General features: G+C 40.2%; 1 protein-coding gene across 1 annotated transcript in view; it reads right to left on the reverse strand.

Moving 5' to 3' along the window:
• The window catches only part of SLC45A2 (solute carrier family 45 member 2), a 28,894-nt gene that overhangs the window by 7,978 nt on the left and 1,950 nt on the right, over window positions 1-18,966 (reverse strand). The window contains exons 2-4 of the mRNA XM_034442495.2: window positions 14,310-14,486; window positions 11,764-12,077; window positions 4,261-4,404 (exon numbers count right to left, since the gene is read on the reverse strand). Coding sequence (XP_034298386.2) covers window positions 4,261-4,404; window positions 11,764-12,077; window positions 14,310-14,486 — 635 coding nt within the window. The remainder of the gene's footprint in view (window positions 1-4,260; window positions 4,405-11,763; window positions 12,078-14,309; window positions 14,487-18,966) is intronic.

The raw sequence follows: 18,966 nt of genomic DNA on the forward strand, positions 1-18,966 counted from the left end.
AAGTGATTTTTTCAGGGGGGAAGCCTCCGTAATTTCAAACAGTCATTAAATGAATAAACATTCATTTGTATAAACAGAGGGATAGAATCAAGATCACGTGAAGTGTTAATACCACTTTATAATGCCTTGGTAAGGCCACACTTAGAATATTGCATTCAGTTTTGGTCGCCACAATGTAAAAAAGATGTGGAGACTCTAGAAAGAATGCAGAGAAGAGCAACAAAGATGATTAGGGGACTGGAGACTAAAACATATGAAGAATGGTTGCAGGAACTGGGTATGTCTAGTTTAATGAAAAGAAGGACTAGGGGAGACATGATAGCAGTGTTCCAATCTCTCAGAGGCTGCCACAAAGAAGAGGGAGTCAAGCTATTCTCCAAAGCACCTGAGGGTAGGACAAGAAGCAATGGGTGGAAACTAATCAAGGAGAGAAGCAACTTAGAACTAAGGAGAAATTTCCTGACAGTTAGAACAATTAATCAGTGGAACGACTTGCCTCCAGAAGTTGTGAATTCTCCAACACTGGAAGTTTTTAAGAAGAGGTTGGATAACCATTTGTCTGAAGTGGTGTAGGGTTTCCTGTCTGGGCAGGGGGTTGGACTAGAAGACCTCTAAGGCAGTGGTGGGTTGCCCCTGGTTCACACTGGTTCTATAGAACTGGTAGTAAAACCTGTGGGAGGCTCCGCCCACCGACCCCGACGTCATCAAAACGCTTCTGCGCAAGCACAGAAGAGCGCGCGCACGTGCGAGCAAAGAACGTGTGGTCCCACTGCAAACTGGTAGTAAAGGTAAGTAGAACCTACCCCTGTTCCAAGGTCCCTTCCAACTCTGTTATTCTATTCTATTCTATTCTATTCTATTCTATTCTATTCTATTCTATTCTATTCTATTCTATTCTATTCTATTCTAATAGTTGTAAATCGAGGACTACCTGTACTGATCTAGAAAATAGACAATTGGAAATACAAAGCAATGCAGTGGTGGGTTCCAACCGGCGTTACTACCGGTTCTCTTCATGCATGCACTTCGCAGGCGATCACCATGCGCATGCTCACTTAGCTTGCATGCGCACCAAACTTGCGCTCCGCGCAACACATTAGATATCTGCTCAGCTGAGGTGCGGCAATCCACTCAGCCGCACCTATCAGCTGGACTAAAAAAAAAGAAATAAAAGTAGGAATAACGTGGGGGTGGGCGGAAGGGCCCAGCTCCCAGACAAAGAGAACCGGTTTGGTGACGTCACCACTACAGGTTTGGCCGAACCGGGCCAAACCGGGAGGAACCCACCACTGAAGCAATGGAAATATCAGAACAATATATCTGTAATGGTTTTCTCTTGGTTCATCTAGTTTTGGGATACCTTGCTCAGTCCCCAAGTAAATAATTGCCCAGTGCGAAATGTATACTGCAAATACACATCAGTATGGAATAAGTGGAATCACTGCCTGTTTGAGTTGATCAATGACATTCATTGCAATGCTGCCATGTTCACCAAAAAAGTCTTTTGGTAATCCAAATGGGTTGAATGCTCCATCAACTTCAAATCTTGGCAATTTTTTTTTAACTAAAGCAGGACTGCTTACTCCTGGAAAAACGTTTTGTAATTGACCAGGGAATTTTTCATTTTAATGAAAAGAAATGTGGCCATCTGAATTTATATAAAACTGGAAGTCTTCCCCCCAGAAAATCCCCCACAATGATTAGCTTTTAGTTATATCACAAAGTTATTTATATATTTTATAGAGTTTCTCATTGTAAGAGAAAAATCTAAGAAAGAGGCCTTGTGCAGACTTGGAATGACGTCTGTTGAAATCAGCACAATATTCTTCTGGGTAAGCATGCACAGGACCAGGGTGGATAAAAATCAATGATTTTTTTAAAAAATCAAAAAAATCAGATTTTTTTTTTATTTAAATCAGATTTTTTTTATTTAAATCGGATTTTTTTGATTTTTATTGAATTTATTTTATTTATTTATTTTCATTTTTTAAAATTTTTTTTAATTTTTTTAATTTTTTTTAATTTTTTATTAAAAAAATTTTAAGTAACATTACAAACAACATATACAATATCGAATTTATTTTAATAAAAAACTTTTTGGGTAAAAATCTATCGTAAGATAGTTTTCTATTTAAGATACATAAATAATTTAGTTTATTCAGCATGAAATGGAGCTTAGTTATGTAGCATGAGGCTGTATATTCTGTAACACTGGGACTATCGGTGAGTCAACAGTGGGTCAAAGGAGTAGCAGAGATGACAGTTGCTCTTTAAAAATTATGATTTAAATCGAGTTGATTTAAATCAAGCCTTTTTATTAGTGATTTAAATCATGATTTAAATTGTGATTTAAATCAGCTCGATTTAAATCAAATCCACCCTGCACAGGACTATATTATATTGTTGTTTATTTGCTCGTACTAGTTTTAGTTGTTTGTTTTTCTAAAGCAAGACTGCTTACTAGTTATCTACTGCCTATTAGATGACAGCCTCCAACCAACCTTGGTTGATCAGAACAAGCTAAACAGGATTGAGATTACAGATTACAGATTAACAGAGTTAGAAGGGACCTCGTAGGTCACCTAGTCCAATCCACCCACACCCATCCAAACAGGAGACCCTACACCAGTGGTGGGATTCAAGTAATTTAACAACCAGTTCTCTGCCCTAATGATTTCTTCCAACAACCAGTTTGCCAAACTGCTCAGAAATTTAACAACCGATTCTCCCGAAGTGGTGCGAACTGGCTGAATCCCACCACTGCCCTACACCATTTTTGAAAAATGGCAGTCCAGTCTCTTCTTGAAAGCCTCCAGTGATGAAGCTCCCACAACTTCCAAAGGCTAGCTGTTCAGTGGTGAAATGTAAAATTTGTTACTACCGGTTCTGTGGGCGTGGCTTGGTGGGGGTAATGTGACTGGGTGGGTGTGGCCAACTTTTTTTTTTTTAACTTTTAAAAGCATTTTTTCTACAACCTCTTTGGCTGAAGAGGTTGTAAAAAAAATGCTTTTAAAAGGCTATGACAATCCCAGCTGAGCCATGCAATATTCAGAGGCTTTATTTTTTCCTTTTAAAAGCATTTTTTTGGCCGAAGAGGTTGTAGAAAAAAATGCTTTTAAAAGTAAAAAAAAAAAGCCTCTGATGATCGCGCGGCTCAGCTGGGCATGGGGGGGGGGCAGGGATTTTTGCTACTGATTTTCCGAATCACCTGCCGCCATCGCTACTGGATCGGGCGATCCGGTCCAAACCGGGAACATTTCACCCCTGAAACTGTTCCATTGGTTGATTGTTCTCACTGTCAGAAAATTTCTCCTTGTTTGTAGGTTGAATCTCTCCTTGATCAGTTTCCATCCATTATTCCTTGTCTGGCCTTGGAAAATAGCTTGACCCCTTCCTCTCTGTGGCAGCCCCTCAAATATTGGAAAACTGCTATCATGTTTCCCCTGGTCCTTCTCTTCACTAGACTAGCCATGCCCAGTTCCTGTAACCATTCTTCATATGTTTTAGTCTCCAGCCCCCTAATCATCCTGGTTGCTCTCCTCTGCACTTTTTCTAGAGTCTCAACATCTTTTTTATAGTGTGGTGTTATTATAGTGTGATCAACTAGTCCCTTCTTAGAATGAAGAAGAAAATTCTGGAATTGTAAGATAGACTAGAAAGTTGAATAAACTTCCCAGTAGACAGTTGCAAACTACTTCCTTATTTTCTCCAAGCAAATCACATGCATATATCCATTAAGTCTTCAGTTGAGCTTGATTCAAAGGAGATGTTATCACTACTGATGAAAAGCAGAAAATAGGGTCAATAGTACATTTTCAGTCCATCTCTCAGCTTTTAAGTGGAACTGCATGTGTTTGGGAGCTCCAGGGAATCATCATTTTAAACACTCGCTGACATTTCATATTTTGGAGAATATGGAAGATAAAAAAAGCAAAGATTTTCAAATAAAATAAAAATGAATTCCCCAGCAACCCAGCCTACCCAAATCTATATAGAAAGCCTGAAGTCATCTATTTCCCTGGGATCGCTGCTTGAGCTGTTAATGAATAATTCTGCATGTTGTCAACAAAAATACAAGTATCTTCTGTAAATGAAGAGTCCTGGTCTATTTCTAGGATGATGTATTCAGAAACTCAGAAGCTGAAGAGACATTTGTTATAGTATAGATACTTTTAACTGGATTCTTGCACTGAGCCCACAATTGGATCAGTCACCTATCAAGGACCTTCTAGCTCCAAAACTTTTTTTTAATTTCTTTACCTGTCCCATAAAATCTGTGAAGAAGAGCATGTTGGAAAGGAAAGCTGTCCATCCCATCAAGTGACTCAGGCATAAGCTGCGGTAGTGAGGTGGCATGTTTATAAGAGCTTCTAGGAGAGACATAATGGTTATCTGCCTTTGAACCTGGGAAGGGGAAAAATGCACAAGCCTTGTAAACATCTGAATAGTAGATAGTCAAATATTCTCCAGTGAAAGATCTGTTTTATGTCTGCTGAAGTATCTAAAATAAATGCCTGGTTTCAAATGCCAACCCAACCCCCACTGCTCAACCTATGGTGAGCCACACCAATCTCCATTGTTGTGTCTACAGAGCAACTACCCAGAGAGAGATCTTGGCCTCCTGAAATTTGAAAAACTTCTAAACTTAACCTTTTCATCCAGTCATTTCTTGCTCCAATGTTTTAATGAATACCCTTTAATTAATGTTGCTTTTTAGTATTTTAATATATTGCTTTAAGTATTTATTTCTTCTTTTACAGTTTTACCATTTATGTTTTACCATTCCTCTAACTGCAATAAAATACCTTATGCCACCAGACTCCAAATTTTGGGCTTAGACAACTTAGAACTACGCCAATTTCAGTCTGACCTAAGCATAGTACATAAAATTATCTGCCACAATGTCCTTCCTGTCAACAACTACTTCAGCTTCAACCACAACAATACATGAGCAAATAATAGATACAAACTCAAAGTAAACCACTTCAAACTCGATTGCAGAAAATATGACTTCAGTAACAAAGTGATCAATGCCTGGAATGCACTACCTGACTCTAGTTTCTTTCCCAAACTCCCAAAACTTTAACCTTAAACTGTCTACTGTTGACTTCACCCCATTCCTAAGAGGTCAGTAAGAGGCGTGCATAAGTGCACCAGCGTGTCTACCATCCCTGTCCTAATATTCTTTTTTACTTATTCTTTTCATGTATTCAAATTATGTTTATACTTTTACCTGTTATCTTATATATGCTTGACAAATAAACTTATGACTTATGACTTAAAATAAGGTACTTTGACACAGGAAGTAGTATATGAATATGTTAAGTGAATGAATGAATAAATGAATGAATGAATAATAGAAGAGTGCATTAAAATTCTAGCTACATAAATTATATTTAGGTTTCATAGCTGAAGGGTCAAACCTCACATCCAGTCCCCAGAACTGATTTTTCTGGCATCCAAATTTCCTGTCAAATAGACAGGGTGAAATAGTCAGTCTTTTAAGGAGCTAAGGAATGAAATGGGTAATTATTTCATCTCTTGAAAAAGCCCAATCCCTTCCAAAAAATTTTTTGAATCCCATCACTGATATAAATGAATAGTTAAGAAATATGGAAGAGTCTAAGGTAAGTTTCTATATGTATATGCTGCTATGTGTCTAAACCTTTACCTACTTGCATTCCCTAATCTGAGTCCCTTGCTACAATTTGCTAAAGAATACATGCGTTTTCTCCAGCTAGCAAATTTAGCTAATGTATATTTGTCACACTGATGACTTGCAATATATTTTCTCCTTGTTCTCTTAAATGTCCCAGTCCAGCAACGGAGGTCACATAGACCAGAGTTTCTCAACCTTGCCAACTTTAAGATGCATAGACTTTGGCAGCCCATTTCATTGCTAAGACTCCATTGCTGAGACAGATGTGAATTGGGTTGTGGGTCGAAATCCCCACTGTGAGATTTGTAGAAACCCTTTGACTTGCTTGCTTGGCCTTTGTAAGGCATGTCCTATTTTCCCTGGACTGGCCTTCTTGAACCTGCAATTTCTGGATGTACTATATTGAAAGCACAATGCAAAATTCCCAACCCACAGATACTAGGAGAATTAATCCTAGATTATATATGCTGTGTCAGGGTGTGCAAACTGTACAATATACAAGTGTCATTCAATATTCCTTCCATATTAATCCTTTTTCTCTCTCCAAACCATTATTGTCAGTCAACTGTCAAGGATCTTGAAGATCACAAATATACAGGCAAGAGTGTAACACAACAAAGACAACGATCACAGAATTACAGAATTTCTGCAAAGTTAATACAGAAGTCAACACTGGTCTGTTCAATTTTGTAATGCTGTAATTTCCCAAGGTCAAGGTTGCTATTGATTGCAGAACATTGTTTGTGCACTCTTCTTCCTTGATTTGACAGCTTAGTTTTGATTAGAACAACATAAGGTGAGGCCCACTAGCCTAAACCAAATTTAGGCCAAATATGCAGGTGGTGGCATATGCAGATTTGGATGGAAGGTGATCTGAAAAACATCTTTATTTGTCTTTCAGAAATAAAATGCATATTAACATTTCATTTTAATTGTATTTCATTAATACAATTGAGCGAGTCCAGAGGTATTTCACGAGAAGAGTCCTCCACTCCTCTGCTCGCAATAGAATCCCTTATGCTACCAGGCTTGAAATTTTGGACTTGGATAACCTTGAACTACGCCGCCTACAATCTGACCTAAGCTTTGTACACAAAATTGTCTGCTACAACGTCTTACCTGTCAATGACTACTTCAGCTTCAACCACAATAATACAAGGGCAAACAATAGATACAAACTCAAAGGAAACCGCTCCAAACTCGATTGCAGAAAATACGACTTCAGCAACAGAGTGGTCAATGCCTGGAATACAATACCGGACTCTGTTGTTACATCCTCAAATCCCCAAACCTTTAACCTTAGACTGTCTACCGTAGACCTCACCCCATTCCTAAGAGGTCTGTAAGGGGGCGTGCATAAGCGCACCAGCATGCCTACTGTCCCTGTCCTACTGTTCCCATTTATTCATACTCATTTCTTATGTATATACTTATACCTGTTTATACTTATGTTATATTCATACTTATACTTGTTTTCTCATACATGCTCGACAAACTAAAATAAATAAAATAAATCAATAATTTTTTCCTAGACTTCATCTACTGTACAATGTAACCCAAGAGTGTCAAACCCATGTCATCACGTTGTTGTCACATGAAGTAATCACAACTTTTCCCCCTTTGCTAAAACGGGAGTGGGCGGGGCCAGTGCGTGATGCATCTGGCCCACGGGCTGCGAATTTGACACCCCTGATGTAACCCATTGCTTTCTAGGATTAAAACTTACTGTAATGTAAAATCAAACTATGCATGCATAATTTGATTTTTTTTTCACTGCTTTCATATGAGTGCCTAACTGAATGATATAGCACAACATTGCAAAATTCATTCTTTCCACAACTGCAAAGCATAAAATCAAATCAAAAGTAATCAAGCGAACGAATGTAGCCAGGCACACATATTGCTTTTCTGGAATCAATGCCAAAGATTTATCTTCAAAAATTAAAAACGGAAGATTTTATTGAGCAGAGCCTCTATCTTCATAGTTGCATTAATGCAGGATTAGCAGATATTGACATAATAGGTTTAAAAAGGGGAATAAGCAAGCTGACACACAGCCAATGTTATTGATGCCCACGCCTCACACCTGCTATACAGCAAAACCCAATAAAATATTTTTAGCAGATGACTTTTGAGACATCCTTCACAGATTTTGAGGGAGCTAAGATTTGAAATAACATCCAGAAAGGCCTTTTTTCTTTGTTATACTTTACTTTACCCGTGTTGAGGCCTACTGCACCAGTCAAGAGCAATACCTCTTCCAGGGGCATTTCCAAAATGTTTTAAAAAGTCAAGACAATGGCTGTGCTTGTTTCAATTGAAGGTTGGTCCCCTTTTTATGCGTGTGTTGCCGGTGCAGTGTTCATAAAAAGGGCTGGGGCTTCAATCCTGTAAGCCCAGTCACCATCTTGATTGTTTTTTTCTAGGAGTATATGATATCTGAAGTCTCGTGATCTGTGGAATATAATCCAGAAGAATTTAAGACTGGAATCAAGGGAATTTGGCCACTATCAAAGTGTCAGCCCTGAGGCCATTTTGGGAGCATCTTCAGGGCTGCCAACAGCAAGGCTGCGTAGAGCTGTGGAACGTGAGAAGGGAGATAGACATAGCTGGGGGATGTGTAGCCAAAATAGCATTCCTTCCCATGGGAGCCAAGGACATTCTACCAGGAGTTGGAGGGCGTAGACAAAAGCCAGCTGGAGTTGGGACTGCTGTTGTCCCCAATTCGGGTCTGAGCCTGGTGCCGAGGCCAACGAAGGACACCAGACACGAGGTGCAGGTTTTGATTGCTTTTTATTGGGGTACCCCAAAGAAAAGGGCTCCTGGCCAAAATGCCAAGAGAGCCCAGAACAAAGGATTAAGAAAGCTTTATACATTTTCACTAAAGGAGAAGGCGGGACAAGGCAGGATAACAAGAAATATCATCTAATAAACATTTTAGTAATAATTCTACAATTTGTTCTATTGGTCTCTAGCTGTCCCTATTTCTAAGCCTTGGCTAATGAATGCCCCAGGAGTTTTCTAATGCACATTTTATTTGCTGCAGGCCATCTCTATTCCTAACTTTTAGCTGAGGTGTGCAAGTTGCCTAACTCTTGTTACTTTTATCAGCTTTCTAACTACCCAGAATTGTTAAAAGCTTTACACATGCATATTTCCTGTGGATAAGCAATCTTTGTTCTTGCCAGACAGACTCCACAATTATAGGCTTCTAGATTTACTTTCAAGTATGTGTCATGACCTGGCTTTATTTTAGCAGACAATCCATCACTGCAACCTGATTGGACCACGTGATGGATGTGTGACCTGGGAGAAAGAACTCTGGGTTTTGATTTGGGTGGGGAAAACCTCGGGTCCTTCAGAGTCGGGTTTTCACCAGCTGTGCCAATATGACATTCCTAATAAAATCATGCTTTGAGGAAACTCTAGGCCGCAGGGTTTTAATTGCTTTGGGTTTGTTACTTGAAACCCTGACACAAAGACTGGTAAGTTTACATAATGTAAATAGTTGTGTTTTGTTCCTTCTAACACCAATTTACAGAGGAGTTGTGTGGTTTGGCATCACCTGGCAGGACAAAGTTCCAAATAGCGCAGTCTTGGAATGTGCTGGAATTTCTAGCATATATACACTATTGAAACAGCGACGTCTACGCTGGCTGGGGCATGTCGTGAGAATGGCTGATGGTCGGATTCCGAAAGATCTCCTGCATGGAGAATTAGTGCAGGGAAAGCACCTCATAGGGAGACCACAGCTGCGATATAAGGATATCTGCAAGAGGGATCTAAAAGCCTTGGGAATGGACATTAATTATTGGGAAACCTTGACCTCCGATTGTTCAGCTTGGAGGCTAAAGACGCAGCATGGCCTTCTCCAATTTGAAGAGACACTTGTTCGGCAGGCTGAGGCAAAGAGGCAGTCCCGGAACCAGCGAAATCTGGGGGCTGGGCAGGGGACAGAATGTATCTGCCCTCAATGTGGAAGAGATTGCCACTCTCGAATTGGCCTTTTTACTCACACCAGATGCTGTTTTAGGACCTCTTTCCAGAGCACGATACCATAGTCTCTTGAGACTGAAGGATGCCAATATATGTGTGGTTTGGGAGTAATTTCTGTAATGCTGATTTTACTTTCCTCTTATCTGAATCCTGGAAGGCCTTCAGCAAGAGAGAGTAGGGCCCCTCGCTTAATCACCCTTGCCATCTTTTATCTTTATTTTTTAAGTTTTGTTGAGAGGGTTTTTAAAAATATTTTTTGGATTGTTGTGAGCCATCCAAGTTGTTGAGAATTGGGCAGCATAAAAGTTTAACAAATTATTATGGTTGGTTGCACAGTCAGCCAGACGTTTAGACCGGACTTGGCAGTTTTATTTATCTTTTGAGTTCTCAATAGAGTTGCTATTTTTATTATTACTATTATATGACATGACCAATTTTCCGTTTCTCAGGAATTAGGAATGTAATTTCTAAGAATTCTACTGTATGAACCATCTTGCCATAATTTGATATTCCCTAGATCAGTGCTGGCGAACCTTTTACTCACCGAATGCTGAACAGGTACGCGCTTCGCGCGCGAGCATGCTATTCTTGCTAACGCGCGGCTCCTCCCACGTGTGCTGCGCGTGTAACCACACCATCTGCGCATGCACATGGCTTTTGCGCGTGCCCCCGTGTCCTGCATGCACAATGACACCATCTGCACATGTGTGCGGCTTTCACGCGGCTCCCCATGCACTGCTTGTGCAATCACACCATCTGTGCATTTTCGCAAGTACTCATGCATGCATGCACAAACGCATGTGCAGGTGCGCTCCAAAGACCAGCTGGGTCTCCTGAATTGTGCGCATGCGCACCAGAGGCCCAAACACCAGCTGGGGCACGCACACATGCGCAGCTGCAGGTGAGTTGAGCGACAGCTCACATGCCCAGAAAGATGGCTCTGCTTGCATGCATGCCATAGGTTCGCCATCACGGCCCTAGATGTATTGAGATGGCAGCTGCCATTTGGTTTAGCCCACATGGCTAATGACAAATACCTTTTTTACATTTTTATGTTATTTGTGACAGGAAATATCAAAGTGGCAGTCCAAAACATCTGGAGGACATCAGATCTATCTTTGGTCTAAAATAGTTCTGTCAATCAGACACATAAAGAGAAAAAGAGAGAGAGAAATATTTCTCATGTTTTCACAATCACATGGCAAGCACAAACCTTTGATGTACACAAAATAGTAATATCTTGGAGAATCCATTGGGAAGAGTCAAGCAAAGTCAACAAAACCAACAACAAACCAACAAAGACGACTAGCCTAAACTTGTAGAGATGAAACCATGTCATCAAAGTTAACGCTACGCTACAGATACATTCCATTCAGAAAAATGGATTAAATCTCATCCCAGTTGTTTTTTATACAAGTAGTTCTCGACGTACGACCACAATTGTGCCAAAAATTTATGTTGCTAAGCGAGACAATTGTTATGTGAATTTTGCCCCATTTTACGACCTTTTTTGCTACAGTTATTAAGTTAGTAACACAGTTGTTAAGGGAATCTGCAGTTCCCACTGATTTGGCTTGCCAGAAGTTCACAAAAGGTGATCATATGACCTCGGTACACAACAACCGTCATAAATATGAGTCAGTTGCCAAGCTTCTGAATTTTCATCGCGTGACCGTGGGGATGCTGTAATGGTTGCAAGTGTGAAAAATGGTCATAAATCACTTTTTTCAGTGCCGTTGTAACTTTGAACGGCCACCAAATGAAAGGTTGTAACTCGAGGACTAGCTGTCGTGATGACATTTTCTGAATTGTGCACACAAAAAGAATAATTCATGATAATTGATCATTTATTTATTGGATTTATTTGTATACTACCCATTTATTATTTATTATTTATTTATTATTTGGACTTATATGCCGCCCTATCTCCGAAAGGACTCAGGGCGGCTCACAACAATCTTTTGCAAATCCACATTTGCAAAGATTCCAATCCCGATTCAGGATTAGGGCTTTTTCTGGATCACATGACATTCCCACTGAACTTTTCATGAAATGGGAGACAGCATTTCAATAATTAAAATAAATGTAAACTTAAAAAGCGCTGTTACCTGAATGTCTGCTTTTGTGGTGAGTTTCTCCTCTTTGGGTGAAATCTGCATTTCACTGTATTCACTGTTATTCTTGACACTTTCTATGGCACCATATTGATCAGGCTGAGAGCTTTTCACCAGGATTTTAGTCTCGTCACTGGTGTGAACAAGAGGGGATTCACGGATGCTGCACAAGTGCACCGTAAGACAGAGCAGGAACACAAGGGCCCCAAAAAAGAACATCACATGGAATTCTGACCCCAAATATTTTCCCAAAATGGTTGCTCCCCAATCAATGGCCCCCGTCAGGTATCCCAGAGCACCTCCAAGACCTACAAGAAAAAAAGAAAGAAAAATGCTGCTCACTTTAACATAGGCAGTTTTGGTCACCACACTATAAAAAAGATGTTGAGACTCTAGAAAAAGTGCAGAGGAGAGCAACCAGGATGATTAGGGGACTGGAGACTAAAACAGATGAACAGCGGTTACAGGAACTGGGCATGGCTAGTCTAGTGAAGAGAAGGACCAGGGGAGACATGATAGCAGTGTTCCAGTATTTGAGGGGCTGCCACAGAGAGGAGAGGGTCCACGATCCAGAGAGAACCAGCTGAATCCCACCACTGATAAAGTCAAGCTAATAGACAGCAACTGTCCCCAACTGTACGGCTGAGGGTGGATTTTTTAAACCTGTATCTCTACAGTCCTAGTCCAGCATTCTAAACACTACATTACAAAGGCTTAGCCCCCAATCTAGTTTGACTCCCTGCCATGATTGGTAATTGCCAATGGGCAGAAATCTTAACTGGTAGATTTTGACCTAGGACTAATGTCATTTGGCGTACCAAGGAAGTAAAAGTAGCATGAGTGTGATAAAAACAACTGGTAGTTTCAAGAAATCAAACTGTGATGAGCAAAATCCAGCTTCTGATGCAAATATACATTAACTTCAAATCAAAATGAATCTGAGCTGCAGTGGGTTAGTTTGGAACCTGGAATGGTGGTAGGTAGATATGACAACATTTTCTCTGGGATTGAAAAGTGCATTTCCATAGCTTTGCCTAAAATAAGAATGAAAATATATTCTTATATCTCCATAGTCAGGAAGCTTTAGAAAACAAGTTCAACAATATGCTTGCAGTTATTCAAGTGCCATTCAGGGAATGAAACCACCATCATTAACATCATATGACTCAAGCTTATTTCATCTGAAGTCGTAAATATAATATTTACTATAATTGAGTTTTTGTAGGCGCGAGCAATGCACACACACATTTTGTAATGTGCTCAAAAGGTCAAATTCACATAATTTGATATGGAAATAATTCTTGATTATTATCTTGACACTGGGGCAACAGTATGGCCTAATTTGTTCTTTGCTTCAAGGGTGAAGAATTTGGAACCTTTTCAGAACAGAGGTGTGTTCTTTTCCATCTTGTAAGAAAATGAAAGGGAAATGTATAGAAAAAGCTGTAGCAAACTATCCTGTTTCCCCGAAAATAAGACCCAACCAGAAAATAAGTCCTAGCATGATTTTTCAGGGTACTTGCAATATAAGCCTTACCCCCAAGATAAGCCCCAGTTAAGATTGTCAGTCAGATGGATGCTTTTAGTACCGTATTTCCCTCAAAATAAGACCTAACCAGAAAATAAGCCCTAAAGCATCTTTTGGAGCAAAAATTGATATAAGACATAGCCTTATTTTCGGGAAAACACGGTACTTGTTTTCTTTTTTTCAAGAAAACAATGGTTTTTGTCTATTGGGTCCTCAGCAGATGAACCTGGTTTACAGGAGTCTTTACTTTTAGTGAGACTAAATACATAGCATAATCCTCTTCTCCTTGACTCCAATTGGATTCTGTGAAGTTGATTGCCCCAGGATAGGGGTGTCAAACTCAAGGCCTGTGGGCCAAATCCAGCCCACAGATGCTTAGATCTGGTCCATGGGTCTGTCCTGGAAACAGCGAAGGATCGGCCCGCAATGTCTTTGCCAGCGAAAACAGCTCATGAGGGAGTCCTCCCAAGCTCCGTTTTCACTGGCAGAGGATTGCAGGAGCCCATTTTCACTGGCAAAGCGCTCGGGCCACCACAGGTGCCCCTGACATGAGTAATGTTGAGCTGGCCACACCCACTCTAGCCCCCCTGAGGTCAAACACAACCCTGATGCATCCCTCAATGAAATCGAGTTTGACACCCCTGCCCTAGGACTATAATTTTGATTTTAAAAGCAAATTAAAAACCTTCAGTATTGAATCTTTTCTACCTCTGATAGTAAGCCAAGAGAGAGAAGACCCTTCAGATTATTTTAAAAAGACCCCAAAAATCCACTACTCCTAGACTATTCCAGAGTTGTAAGATCGGTGTTCAGTGTTCATTTTGGAAGAGGTTTTCTTCCCTTCCACCAGTTCCAGTAATCACAAGATTACTTTTCTAAATAAGGCTTGCAATGATGCTCTGAATCAGCTGATCCACTCAACCCAGACCTTAAGGGTGGGAAGGAAAACTCACCGACCAACGTCCACATTTCCGGAGGAGTGAAGAAGAAGAATTATTATCTTGAGGTTTACCTGTCAGGAGAGCGTGATAATGGAGCCCCTTTTGCTTGTCCTGATGAGTGCAGACATCAAATAAATACGCCTTGATGGGACCGTCAATAAAATCAGCAGCAAAATCAAACAGCACAACTCCCAGCATGGTAATAATTATAGCCCACGTTTTCCAAGTGCCTCGATCAACAACCAGAACTGTAAGAGAAAACATCTGGCTTTGTTGATAGTTATTTTTTTATGCCAACCTTCCACAACTTGCTGAGGTTCAATTGACCAGGTGAGGAAAGTACTTTTGTAACATGAAAACACATTGAACATGCATGTAACTCAACTGGCACAGCTAATGTTTAATAAGGTGTACCATTACAAGATAGGGATGCGGTATCTCAGTGGCTTAGATGCTGAGTTTGTCGATTGAAAGGTCAGCAGTTCAGCGGTTCGAATCTCTAGTGCCGTGTAACAGGGTGAGCTCCCATTACTTGTCCCAGCTTCTGCCAACCTAGCAGTTCGAAAGCACGTAAAAAATGCAAGTAGAAAAATAGGGAGCACCTTTGGTAGGAAGGTAACAGCGTTCCATGAGCCTTTGGCATTTAGTCATGCCAGCCACATGACGTCTTCAGACAGCGCTGGCTTTTCGGCTTTGAAATGGAGATGAGCACTGCCCCCTAGAGTTGGGAGCAATTAGCACATATGTGCGTATATATTTGCCTTACCATTATTAGATTAAATCATGTGTATCTTTACTAGAGTTTCTATTTGAACACTAATAGCCTTATAAGTAGACTTTGACTTTCAACCACAATTGGGACCAGCATTTCTGTTGCTAAACAAGGCGATTAATAAGTGAGCTGTGCCCAATTTTACGACTGTTTTTTTTTTGGCTGCAGTTATTAAGTGAATCACACTGTCAAGTGAATTTGGCATCCCCCATTGATTTTGCTTTTCAAAAGTCAGTTAGAAAGACAAAGGCCGCCAACATTGAAAGTAGTACCCAAAAAAGACTTAGCACCTATTATGAAGGATGTGAATAAGGTGCTTACAAAGATTAAAATAGCATCTATCAAACGGACTAAGCAGCCTGCTTACAGCTATAGCACTGTTGGTTACAGAAGAATTGGACATCCAAATTAGAAAAATAAAAGCACAATCATATTCAATTTCAAAAATGGGAGATCACACTTGAAGCCAAGACAAAGAAATTAAAATCAGTTGTGAGTAATTTAAAGAAAATGAAAGAGCAAAAACTGAAGAACGTAAGGTTCAAGACAAGCCTAATTTTTTTTTAAAAAAGAAATTGATTTAGCACCAGAAAGAAGCAGCTTTGGAAATCAAAAAGCAACACATAAAATTGAACAGTATGAGGTACAATCATCCAAGTTAACCAAACTTCACTCTTTCAATCCGTCCAGAGGTAAAAACCAAACAGAAAGGAATCAATCCAGTTTTGGAAATATAACAGTGGACAATACCCAGGATTATTTAGAAGAAAATAACATCTTTCCAGTACAATAAAAGGAAAAGCAGAAGTACAAAAAATACATTTCTGATTGATAAAATAGTTTTGGAGAATTGCAAATAGTGAAAAACCAATTTATATATGGTCTGGATCGATTATTTTTTTTAAAAAAAGGGTTTGATTCATTATTACCACATAGTAGTAATGTTTGGAAATAATTAGTGTTAGTAACAATATGTTATTAAAATGTTAATAGAAAAAATTGAAGCAATGGAAGACAGAATTGATGGTTAGAAATGAAAAAATATGGGCTTGTTAACATTAGGAAGAAAATCTTCTAGGACTGTGATGGTGAACCTATGGCACGCATGCCACAGCTGGCACGTGGAGGCCTTTCTGCGGGCACGCAAGCTGTCAGCCAGCTTAACTCCACCATACATGCACGCGTGCCTCCCACAGGCCAGCTGATTTTTGCGATATGTGGGGGAGGCGGGGGTTGTACACACACACGCGGAGGGTGGGGGGAGCGTGGGGCTGAATGGCGCACCCCACCCGCACCCTGTTTTTGGGCCCAGGAGACTACAGGGAGGCCTACTAGGCCCAAAATGGGGCATGGGGGATGCGGCATGCCTAAGGTGACCAGACGTCCCGCTTTTGGCGGGACAGTCCTGTTTTTGAGCAATTTGTCTCGCGTCCCACGGCGTTTTAAAAAAGTCCCGATTTTTCATTCTGCCTCCTGGTTCCCGGCTGCCTCCTGAATCCCCGCTGATGGCTAGAGGGAAAAAACCTGTTTAAACTCTTGCCGCGGGGCTTCAAAGGGCCGCCCTACGTTAATTAGCTCGGCTTCCCCCTCTCAGCTGATTTGCACAGGGCTCTGCTCTTGCTAAATTGCTCAGTTTTTTTTTCCTCTTTGTGCAAACCAAGCTCAAAACGAAACTGAAAGTAAAACAGGCTGTTGGCTTTGCGGTTTGCTTGCAACGTTGGAAAATTAGGCAGCAGATTTATTTTCCTTTTCCTCACCAAAAAGGTAAGTGCAAACAATGGAAAATTATTTAGGGCAAAAGAGGAGAGTTCAAGATTTTAAAACACAAAAGAAAAAAAAGCTCTTTTTAACTAGGGAATTATAATAATTGAGATATTATTAATTGTATATTGTGTTGAAAGCAGAAATGGTTAAGTTGTGGTTTGGAGGAATATATGGGGGAAATTATTTGGTTTATTATTATTGGTAAGTATAATTAATTGATTTGTAAGAAATTGGATTGCATGGAAATAATTGGAATATTCATGTTCATATTGATTAATATACAAAAAAGATAGTTATATAACTAATTGATTTATATTAAAATGTTGAATTTGTATTAAACAACTGTATTACATAATTACATAATTAACCAATGTGAGGATGGATATAAAAATAGATGACAATGGGAAGGGGTATAAAATAGAATAGAAGGGAAAAATTGAATTTGATTAAGATTAGAGATGAGGATGAAGGGTAATATTGTTTTTTTAAAAAAATAGATGAGGAATAAATATGGCAAAAAGGAAATATAGAAATTGTAAATTTAATTGAAATGACTAAACACTGTTTAAATTTGTGAACCAGCCAAATATTCTGTTCAAAGAAAATACATTGTATGTATGTGTGTTTCTAATTATTGCTATTTATTCATATTTGTTCTCTTTTATTCTTTAAAGTTTAACAATTCATTCTTTATCTTAATATCTTTATATTTGTTTGGGGTTGGCTTTCTTCCCTTTCATCTTTTTTATTGTACAGCAATCTTTCTCCTCAAACCTACCACCTCTCTTTTCTTTCCTTCTTACTTTCTCTTCCCCCCCTCTTCTTCTCCTCCCTACTTCCTCTTCCTTTCTCCTTCTCCTCCTCTCTTCCTCCCTCTCTTAACCGTCACTCCTACTCTAATTTCCCTTCCCTTCCTTCATCCCTCTCAATTACTGTATCCTTTTATGCATATGGACTACTCAGAGGGCTGAAAAAGTTATTTTTGACTGGTCCTGGCACTTTTGACCAGTCCTCGAACTTACGACTGTCCTCACATTTTACGTTTTTTGCCCTATCTTGTCACCATGGTGAAGAGAAGCAGTTGTGAAATGAGTGACATGGTTGTTAAGAATACTGCACGGGCATAAATGTGAGGATGGTCATAAGTGTGAGGACCAGTCAAAAGTGCGAGGACCTGTCAGAAATGACTTTTTTCAGCCCTCTGGTTAGTCCTTTTGTGCATATGGACTACTCAGAGGGCTGAAAAAGTTATTTTTGACTGGTCCTCGCACTTTTGACCAGTCCTCGAACTTACGACTGTCCTCACATTTTGCATTTTTGCCCTATCTTGTCATCATGGTGAAGAGAAGCAGTTGTGAAATGAGTGACATGGTTGTTAAGAATGCTGCACGGGCATAAATGTGAGGATGGTCATAAGTGTGAGGACCAGTCAAAAGTGTGAGGACCTGTCAGAAATGACTTTCCAGCCCTCTGAGTAGTCCCTATACACATAGCCATGGCCACCCGGTCACATGACCAGCTAGCCACGCCCACCCAGTCACATGACCAGCTAGCCACGCCCACAAAATAAGCCACGCCCACAATGTCCCTCTTTACCAATGTTAAAATCTGGTCACCTTAGGCATGCCCCTCCCCCCACAGCCCATTTTTGGGGCCTAGGAGGCTGCAGGGAGGCCTACTAGGCCCAAAACAAATCGCAGGGGGGTCATGAGTGCATGCGTGGGGGGAGCATGGGGGGTCATGCATGCATGCGCAGGGGGGCTGCATTGCATTATGGGTGCCGGCACAGATGCATGCTGTTGCATGTGTGAACGCGCACTTTGGGCACACGACGAGAAAAAGGTTAGCCATCACTGTTCTAGGACAACTCATTATCCCTCATATTATTTGCCATTGCTATGATCCACTTTCAGTGATTCTGAAGAAAACAAATCTTGGCTACCAAACAGCAAAAAAGGCTACGCAAAAAGAACTCACGTTTGCTTTATATGATCTGAAGCTTTATGGAAAATCAAAAATCAAAATCCAGTCATTGACTGGAATACTGCAAATACTGCAAGAATTTTTAGCGCAGATCTAGCAATGGAATTTAGCCTAGGGAAATGGGCCACGGTAGTAATAAATCAGGGCACACTCACAAATGGTAATGGAATAGAAATGCCAATTGCAAACGGCTACCCTGCTTGGATTCA

The sequence above is a fragment of the Pantherophis guttatus genome, chromosome 2 (genome assembly GCF_059756535.1).
Source record: "Pantherophis guttatus breed Tessera chromosome 2, ASM5975653v1, whole genome shotgun sequence".
NCBI classification, from domain to species: Eukaryota; Metazoa; Chordata; class Lepidosauria; order Squamata; family Colubridae; genus Pantherophis; species Pantherophis guttatus.